General features: G+C 35.7%; 1 protein-coding gene and 1 pseudogene across 1 annotated transcript in view; one reads left to right on the top strand and one right to left on the bottom strand.

Annotated features, from left to right (window-relative positions):
- The first annotated feature begins 1,957 nt into the window (after window positions 1–1,957).
- On the top strand, window positions 1,958–4,800 carry LOC111697168 (putative all-trans-retinol 13,14-reductase pseudogene; annotated as a pseudogene).
- A 2,070-nt stretch (window positions 4,801–6,870) lies between these two features.
- Window positions 6,871–10,510, bottom strand: part of LOC111697147 (putative all-trans-retinol 13,14-reductase) — a 6,546-nt gene continuing 2,906 nt past the window's right edge. Inside the window, exons 6-9 of the mRNA XM_023467042.1 lie at window positions 9,608–9,749; window positions 8,267–9,276; window positions 7,432–7,558; window positions 6,871–7,072 (exon numbers count right to left, since the gene is read on the bottom strand). Coding sequence (XP_023322810.1) covers window positions 6,998–7,072; window positions 7,432–7,558; window positions 8,267–9,276; window positions 9,608–9,749 — 1,354 coding nt within the window. The 3' untranslated portion in view covers window positions 6,871–6,997. The remainder of the gene's footprint in view (window positions 7,073–7,431; window positions 7,559–8,266; window positions 9,277–9,607; window positions 9,750–10,510) is intronic.

The raw sequence follows: 10,510 nt of genomic DNA, 5'->3' as shown, positions 1-10,510 counted from the left end.
CTCTTATATGGTTCCGGTACTTTCTATTGGATTGGTCATACATTTGGGTTGAGATGTACTAATTAATGTACCACTCATGCAGGGATGAAAAACTTAGTATTTGAGGTCACAATATCTTCGTATAACAAATCTACTGAAGGGATAACAAACTTGGGAAAGAACAGATTGTCAGAAATGTTTTCTAACTCACATTAGTATGTCAGAAAATGGTTTAATAGTCAGTGATCCTTCACTTTCAGTCCCACTTCAACAATTATTTATTAAGTTATGCTTATGTTTAATGGATTTTTATAAATCAGTTCTAAACATTAATGTGTTTTTATTATTATTATTCTTATCCTATAGTTGGTTTGAAGTACAGTTTGCAAGAAAAAATTTGTTATACAGACTGTCATGTCTCATGTTCAATTCAGAATTTAGAATTTACATATATAATCTGAATGGGTATTGATTAAACCACGTATGTTTTGTTATGCGCAAATATAGAAATAAAAAATGTATAAACTGTGTTTATGTTATGTGAAAGTATACCATTGAATGCTAATAAACATTATTTAAAGTAATTTGCTGATTCCTTAGATTACTGAACTGAGGGGGTGGGGATAAAGCACACAGATTATTCACTATGGGGAAACATGAATACTATTACAAAATAAATAGAAAATTAGAAAATTTGACGGGAAGCCATGGATACAGTTTCAGATTTTTTACAAAAATCTTATATTCAATATTCATCATGGTGGTGGAAAATATTTTCTCTAATAACAAAAACATCTGTTCGTTAATTACATTAACACAATCTTTATGTTCTTCACATTAGTAAATTAATTTTCCATATTTAGATTAACAATTCTAAGGTTTTATGGTGTCATTGAATTTACAAGCAAAACAGAGTGCAGTGCACTATTTTTTCTCTACATATAACAAGAAGCAATCACAAATTTTAGATCTCTTTTCAAAACATCTTTTGAATTTTTATGAAATATTATAGAATATAGATATAAAAATATAAAAGAGGACAGAAAATAAAATTTCCCAGATTTATTGAACTAACATGGGATGAGAGAGGTAAAATGCAAAAAAAAAGACAATTCCAAAGATTCAAGATTAAAGTTTTGGAGTTAGCATTTTTCATTTCCGCATTCTCTGCAGATTTCCGGATTCCAGTGAAAACCTCAACCTCAGTGCAATGATTTGCTACCGATCTAAACATATAAAAACTATCCATCAACTAGTGAAACCGGGTCAACTTTGGTATTTGTGGTCAGTCTTTGTCCTTAGTTTGACACCTGCATTCCACTTTAACGTTTTGTAGTCTGCAGCATAAAGATATCAAATGGGACAAGTTTCTAGTACTTTCGATATAGGATATAGACATTATCTTCCTTATTTCTACCTAAAAAGGTTTTAAAGTTACCGCTTTGAAAGTGAATTTAAAGGTACCGCTTTGAAAGTGAATTTAAAGGTACCGCTTTGAAAGTGAATTTAAAGGTACCGCTTTGAAAGTGACTCTTAAAATCGAGATTACTTGAAACTACATTTACAGTTTACAGTCTCTTTAATAATATAAATGGTCTGTAGCTAGTCAATGCGATATCAATTTTGTTTATTAGGCCCTATGTATTATACTATTAACTGTATAATGTTTGATTATCTAAATTCAGATATTAAACAAATATTTGCTAGGATTCAGGGGAAAGCATATCAGAATAAGTTTATATGTCAAGAAATATCATTTTTTGTCGTTTTGAGGAAATTCTTGGATTTTATTGTTTTATATGAGAAGAGAGAATGAATTCCCCTGGTGTGGAAATAACTTGTCTTCGATGTAAACAGAGAGGGAGTGGGGATCACAGAGAGGGAAGGTATAGAGGATCGAGGGGCACTGGAGAGGGAAGGTATAGAGGATCGAGGGGCACTGGAGAGGGAAGGTATAGAGGATCGATGAGCAGTGGAGATGGAAGGTTCTGAGGATCGAGGGGCAGTGGTGATGGAAGGTGGAAGCAAGGGGTCAGAGCGTGGGAATGTGGGAGGATGGGGTAACGCAGAGATCTGGTGGCGGGTAAGGGGTAGAGGAGAAGGATGACGGGTTTGGGGACGGGATGCCGGATGGGGGTAGGTGGTGGGAAGGGTGTATGGGAGAGGGAAGGTGGTGGCGAGGGCGCATAAGAAAGGTAAGGGGGAGTGGAAGGTGGAAGGGTAACTGGGTTGGGGACTGGACTGGGGAAAGGGGCAGAAGAGATGAAGGTAGTTGGAAGGTAGATAAAATGTGATCTTTAATTATCTTTTTCTAAAACACGAATTGTCTTTTTCTGATTTGTAAAGCGTGGATGGATTGATATTGGGATGGAAAGGAGAGATAAATTGGATTCTATTAATATAAATGATCTATTCAGGAGTGAACCCAATCCTATTCCACAGAATACAGATAATAAAAAACAGAAATGGAAAACACAGAAACTTTTGGGAGGATGGGGCCTTACAACATACAACATACAACATACAACATACAACATACAACATACAACATACAACATACAACATACAACATACAACATACAACATACAACATACAACATACGACATACAACATACAACATACAAACAACATACAACAACTGAATTTAGAGCATGTTCACGAACATAGGTAGAAAGAATACATTTTTAAATGTTAATGATTGAAATAAGATAAAAGCACTACAATTGAATTTACGCAATAGAAGTAACAAATCTAAGAAATTATGGTGGCAGGGGAGAGGGGGGAGGGATTGGATAAAGACGCAATTATACAGGCCAGAGGGAGGGGTCGATTAGGTCGCAGTAGTAAGATACAAAAAGGGGGGCGGGGTCGATTAGGTCGCAGTAAGATACAAATGGGGGGTTGATAAGTCGCAAAATTAAGGTATCTTTAATCATTTACAGACCCAAGTAAACTCAGTTATTGATAAACCCTTGAGGGTTAAAGGAGCAATCATGAAACAGCTAATTACCCTTCTCCTCTCTATTCTAAGACTAATCTACAGATTCTGTATTCCTAGTCCTCCCAACCCGTTCAAACAGGATACCAGGAAACCAAGGAACTGTTATGTGCATAATCATAAGAATCGGAACAAAGTGCTAAAACAAGATTTTTCAATTGACAAGGTTCCCAAGAATGTTGATGCTGTTGTAATAGGGTCTGGTATAGGAGGTCTAGCAACAGCAGTTATACTGGCTAAAGCAGGGAAGAAGGTTGTTGTGTTGGAGCAGGGGAGTAGGGCAGGGGGATGTTGTGGCACCTTTATTTATCAAGATGTGGAAATGGATGCTGGAGTTCACTATGTAGGAGAAATGTCGCCCGGAACAATCCATAGAACACTGTTTGATCAGATTACTGATGGTCAGCTAGAGTGGGAGCAGCTGGATAAAGAGTTTGATGTCGTCACCATCGGGAGAAAGGATAAGATAAGAAAGTATCCAGTAACTACAGGAGTTGAGGAATGGAAGAAACTATTAAAGAAACAGTTTCCAAATGAAACTGTGGGAATAGAAGCGTTTTTCACTAATGTTGAAACCTGTAGAAATGGACTTAAAGTATTGGGAATTCTGAAGATGTTGCCGTTATGGATAGTTGGAGTGTTGATTTACACCCGAGCCCTACGTCTAATCACAAACCTGTGGACGGCACCAATGACGACTAGCTCTCTCAAAATGATCAAAAAGTTTACACAGAATTCTGATCTGCGTACTGTGCTCACTTATAATTGGGGCAATATTGGAACTCTGCCATCAGAATCCTACTTTAGCAATCCAGCATCCATGTGTCTCCATTATATGTCTCATGGTGCATTTTATCCAGTTGGGGGAGCTAGTGAGATACCGTTTACCATGATTCCTATCATCGAGAAGTCAGGTGGAAGCGTGCTGGTCAATGCAAGGGTAAAGGAAATATTCTTTACCAAGGGTAAAGTTGGAGGGGTGCATGTACAGCATAACGAGGAAAACTTTGTTATTCCTTGTACAACAGTCATCTCTAGTGCAGGCCTGTACAACACAATTATGAAAATGGTTCCAAGAAAGATTGCCACAAAATCCTATTTTTATGACATTGTCACCACTGAATTGAATAAGCCCCCGTTCACTATGATTTCCTGCAATGCTGTACTCAATGGAACTGCCAAGGAACTTGGACTGAAGAAGCAGAATGTGTTTGCTTACTCTGACTCTCATTACTCAGACCAAGCTGAACGAGACTATCTAGACGCTAAGATTGAAAATGTGATGGAAATGGACTACACTAAGATTCCAGGAGTTTTCATCTCCTTCAACTCTGTCAAGAACCCTGAATGGGATAAAGAAGGAGAAGATATCACTGTAATGCAAGTTATTGCTCCTGCAAACTGGGATTGGTTCAAGCAGTGGGAAGGATTAGAGGACAAGGGAGAGGAGTATAAGAAGATAAAGGATAGCCTCGGACAAAAGCTGATTGACAAATCACTAGAAATATTTCCTCAGCTTAAAGATAGGATTATTTACAACAATATCACTACCCCGCTGACCTACTCTCATTTCCTAGGTAAACACCAAGGGGCCCCCTACGGGCTTGAGCACAGCATGAAGAGGTATACCCCCTGGATGGAAGCTAGGCTACGGGCTGGAACTGATCTGCCTGGCCTCTACCTGGCAGGTCAAGATATAACAACTAGTGGCGTAGTTTACTCCTGCTTCAGTGGAGTTCTAGTCGCACAATCTGTCCTCGGTAGACCAGTTGTCTGGGACCTATACAACCTCCATACCAGCCTCGAAAACAAGAAGAAATAACTAAGCATACAACTTCCATACCAGCCTCAATAACAAGAATAAATAACTAAGCACACAACCTCCATACCAGCCTCGATAACAAGAATAAATAACTAAGCATACAACTTCCATATAACAAGAATAAATAACTAAGCACACAACCTCCATACCAGCCTCGATAACAAGAAAAAATAACTAAGCACACAACCTCCATACCAGCCGCGATAACAAGAATAAATAACTAAGCATACAACCTCCATACCAGCCTCGAAAACAAGAATAAATAACTAAGCACACAACCTCCATACCAGCCTCGATAAGAAGAAGCAATAACTAATCATATACCATATATCCATACAATATGATAATGTTGCTGATGTTAAAATAATGTTTAATTATAATATTGTAGACATAAATAAATTTATTTAGAATATGAAATTTTTATAATTGCTCACGTTACACTGTACGGTGTCGGGTGTAAATATTTTTGAATCTGCGGGATTAACCCTATCCCTGCTGGGGTACTTGAAAACCAGGATATGCTGATTGACCCCCCCCCTCTAAATTCCATGTTTTATGTCCAAATATGACAAATGATACATCATTAGAAAGCTCTTGTGCTCTACTTTTAGAATCTGCAAAAAATTCGCAAATTTGCAAAAATTGAATTTTTTATCGCAAAATCCAGTTATATAGTAAAAATGTTTGCAAAAAAAAATTTGTCCAAAAAATGAAAAATTATACATTTTTGAAAAGCCCTTGACAATGCCATTTCAAATATGCAAAAATTTTTGCAAAATCTTAAATAACCTGATTTTTAATCAAGAAAAACTAAAAATGTGCAAATTTCCTTTGACAGGTTGTTTGCAAAAAATTTGCAATTTTTTTCGCAAAACTTTTTCAATCCGTTTCCTTATGTCATAGGCTTTCCAAAAAGCTAAATTTTATCAAAATCTGACAAGTGAAAGTGGGTCAAAACAAAGATTTAGTTTGTTACAGGCAAAAGCAGTCATTCAGGCAGTGTGCCCGGTTTTAGGCTTAAAGGGAGGGCTTTGGGTATGTAAGAAAAGTCAGAAAATTTCAACAGCCTCAGACCAATACTTTTTGAGTTGTGTAAAAAAAACTACAGCAGGAATAGGGTTAAATAGTTTTTATCTTTTCTCACAGTTTTAGGATTTATGTCACAACAAAGTATTGCAACTAAATAAATAGATTTACTACACAATAAATGTAGTTTTTAAATAATTTTAATCGTCCACTACTCCTTGTCATAAAAACCAAAAGTATTCATGATATTTATTTTCTAGTTTAAAAAGGTTAAAAAAAATTAGGGAAAATGGGCGAGGGCTGGATTTAAATCATGAATTTGAAAAGAAAAAACTTATACTGAAATATAAATATGAATTTTGCACGTTTAAACACCATTTCTTGAAGATAAAAAAGTTTTGTATTAGTTTCTTACACTTTGGTTTGAAAGTTACAACAAAGTACAGTCGTATTAGAAGATATATTTTGTTCAATTCGACTTAAAAAATATTTTTCGGTTCATGTTATGAATATTATTAGTAGTTTTAAACAGTTCTTAAAATATTAAAAACAATTGATTTATGCGAAGATTTAAAACAATGATTTTTAAATTCTGCTCTCAGTCTTTTAAAACTCCAAACCAAACCGTAATGAATGCAAATAACCACCAATTGGAAGAAAGAGGGCTGGCCATAGGAACTATAAATTCTGCTAAATCAATAGTAAGTCCGACTTAGATTTATCAAAAGTTTAATAATCATAAGACAGGAATGTTTTCTTATCCCTAATTTTTTTATTTAATTTTTGCAACCCTATGATAGACCTCAGAGATTTGAAACTCAAGTCATGAATTTTAAAATATCAAAAGTTGTCATCGGATTGCAAAAATATAAGGATAACAAAAATTAAAATTGAGGCATTTTTTATTGTACTTTTGAATTTGGATCCTTTTCAAAAATTATTATCTGTTAAGGATAATTTTGTAATCTGTTTGAATCATTTCTTTCTGGTTAATGTTTAAATTTTAAACTCAATTTGTGATTGTATGCCTGACAAATGTTGTTGTTTATGTTATTATCGACATTTATTTAATGATACAACTTGTATAGAATAAATTACTATAGACAATATTTTTCATTAGCACGAGATCAAAAACGGTGGCCATCAGCAGTATTATGATGTAAGTCGTCTTCTATTTCCGTCTCTGTTTGAAGAGCTTAGTATGGAGTTGATATAAATCCCACAGTACAGGTCGACCAAGACAGGCCTAAACAAATTTAATGAAAACATGCTAAATTTTTTTATTCAAACATAAAACTTTTTTCGTAGTTTCTTTTATAAAGGAACTAAACATTTTTCACAAACTTTTTTTCTGAACATTTATCTTTGAAATCTAGCACTGACTTCTAATACTTCATATCATATCATTATGTTGCGAAGATTTAGAAAATTAGATCTTGTGGCTAGAACTTAATACTTTTAAATAAAGTCCACTCTGTTAATGTGCCAGGCCAAATTTAACCTATTTAGCAACCTTGCTTATGGTGATTTTTTTATGTATATTTATCTTATTTCTTTTTTTTAATTTAGAGGACCATTTTCCGTAAAAAATATTGATGGGATGACCTGCGCAGTGAGTGCCCCGCTGAAAGCAGCGCTGACCACCCCTGAGTCGAGAACATCCTGCCCGGTCAGGTAGAGGCCGGGCAGATCGGTCTTAGCACGCAGACGAGCCTCCATCCATGGAGCATACCTAAACAAAATAAAATTAATATCCTCATTTTTCTATTTGAAAATCAATTATTTTCGATTGTGGTTTCTCTATAAAAGACACAAGTTTATGCTGCAAATATGAGGAAGAAAATTTACAGATTTTCACAGTTTTTGGGTAAAAAAAAACCGGTCTACCTCATTGCTACTTGGAAAGGGTACCATTTTGAATATGTCGGATTACTAAAAAGTATAAACTACATTTAACACAGTACCTAAGAGTTGTTTTGACTTTTTAATTAGTTACTTTTGACTTTATTTCATTATTTTATAGTCAGGCCTTTTGTGTTGTAAATTTCAAAATTAATCATTGATTTTCATTTTTTTCAGATCGCAGTGATACACTGCAGGAATAGTTTTTTATTGAGGGACCAAGTATTGATCGTCAAGTTTAGTGCTCACATTGGATATCGAGGTCAAGCGTTAAAGAATAACAATATCCACACAAAAGTTCCGATCTCTGTCTACTTGTTTAACAGTTTTTTTGAATTTCTAAAGTAGTTTTAACGTAGCGTAAACCAATTTAAAGATGATTGACGTCATTCCTTTATCTTTTAATTAAAAAAAGCTGGTAGGGATTTAGTAGTTTTTAATTGTTATATTTTTCAAAATCTACAGTGGCATTTCTTATCAAAAGAAAGAATGGCCTTAAACTTAAAACCTTTATAACTTAATAACAAATTATGCTAACCTTGCCATAGCATGATCTAGTCCATACATTCCACCATGATGTTTCCTTATAGCATGATCATACGCTAGCGGAGTCCCAACCCGTCGGAATATTATTCGATCCTTAATCTTTGGAAACATTTCCACTGCTCGGGCGATCATTTTGTTACCGAACGCCTCCTTGATATGTTTGTACTCAGTCCCCTTATGTTCCACGTTTTTCCAATCCTTAAACCAATCCCAGTTTGCAACAATTAAAATCTCCATGGTCGTTTTCCCTCTCCTCTCCTTCAGCATGTTCCACTCTGGGTCCTTGGCGGAATTAAATGATATGAATCCAGAAGGGATATCAGCTTCAGGTTTAATCAGATCTTCAAGATCAGCGTTTAGATACTCCTTCACCTCTTTATCAATATCATCTCCCTTTAAGAAGAACCAGTAGTTCTGTGGTTTGATCCCCAGCTGTTCTGGAGTACCATCTAGACCGGCATAGCAGGAGATAACAGTCATACACGGTTCACTTAGCTCATTAGCTATTTCATAATAGTAGGAGTTTTTAGCAACAAGGGTTGGAACTAGTTTCATGATTGTGTTGTAAAGTCCTGCGTCTGAGATCACCATTTTACATGGAACTGTAAACTTCTCCCCATTATGTTTTACACAAACACTGCTAACCTTTCCTTTAGTAAAGAATATTTCATCAACATCTGCAGAAACCAGAACACGACCACCTGCCTTCTCTATTATGGGAATCATATTGAAGGGGAGTTCACTTGGTCCTCCGATAGGGTAGTAAGATCCGTCCAGGTTCAGGTGCTTGCTGATCAGGGCCATGGTGGAGAAGTAGGTCCTGGATGGGAGGGTTCCAACATCCCCCCAGTAGTACAATAGCATGGTTTGAAGATCATGGTTGTGTGTGAGGTCCTGGACAAGTTCAAGAGCGCTACGGGTGTACGCGTCTTTCCACATGTTTGTCACAACACGGAGAATTCCAGTTTTAACCAGTAAATGGACAAACCATAACGGCATCATCTAAATTAATATTTTAATTTTCGAAAACAATTAACTAAAATTATTTAGTATTAAGTGTTTGACAAATCAAATGATCACACGCACAAACTCTTATATGTTTATTTCTATCTTTTGCAACCTGATCCTTCAAACTTTCAAGCTTCTGCTTCTTCTATTTTTAGAATTTGTAGTTTAAACTAGTGCATTAGGTTGAAAAGATATAGGGATCAGACAATTATAGTTAGAAGCGACCGTGTCTCTTCATGACAAAAATTTATTTTGTTGACATAAAAAAAATTTAGCCTTCTTACTTATCAAAAAAAAGATTTAGATAAAGTTTTCAGAATCTTGCCTTGAGAGCACCAAAGATAAATTTAGCGTTTTCACATGTGTGTATATGAGCAAAATATTGATCTATTCCAATAGTTTCCGCGGGGAACTGTTCTTTCAATAGTACTTTCCAGTTCTCTAGGCCAGCAGTTACAGGATAGATTCTAATATGGAAATATTATTATCATCCTTTTTCTACAATTTTCAATGGTTAGGTTGGTTTACACCAAAAAAGTACCAACCAGATTCTCACCAAAATAGTATACATTAAAATAGCAACATTCGAATTCACACCAGAATAGTACCAACCGGTTACACACTAGAATAGTACCAACCGGATACACACCAGAACAGAACCAACCGGATACACACTAGAATAGAATCAACCGGATACACACTAGAATAGAAACAACTGGATACACACTAGAATAGAACCAACTGGATACACACTAGAAAAGAACCAACTGGATACACACCAGAATAGAACCAACCGGATACAAACTAGAATAGAACCAACCGGATACACACCAGAATAGTACCAACCGGTTACACACTAGAATAGTACCAACCGGATACAAACTAGAATAGAACCAACCGGATCCATACCAGAATAGTACCAACCAGATCCACTCCAGAACAGAACCAACCGGATACACACTAGAATAGAACCAACTGGATACACACTAGAATAGAACCAACTGGATACACACTAAAATAGAACCAACCAGATACACACTAGAATAGAACCAACCGGATACACATCAGAATACTACCAATTGGATTCACATCAGAATAGTACCAACCTGATCCACATCAGAATAGTATTAACCGGATCCACATCAGAATACTACTAACTGGATCCAAATCAGAATACTACTAACCGGATCCACATCAGAATAGTATTAACCTCTATTTGAAAATCAAT

Source organism: Eurytemora carolleeae, unplaced genomic scaffold (genome assembly GCF_000591075.1).
Source record: "Eurytemora carolleeae unplaced genomic scaffold, Eaff_2.0 scaffold128, whole genome shotgun sequence".
In the NCBI taxonomy this organism is placed as follows: domain Eukaryota; kingdom Metazoa; phylum Arthropoda; class Copepoda; order Calanoida; family Temoridae; genus Eurytemora; species Eurytemora carolleeae.
This window is presented reverse-complemented; position numbering and strand designations above follow the sequence as displayed.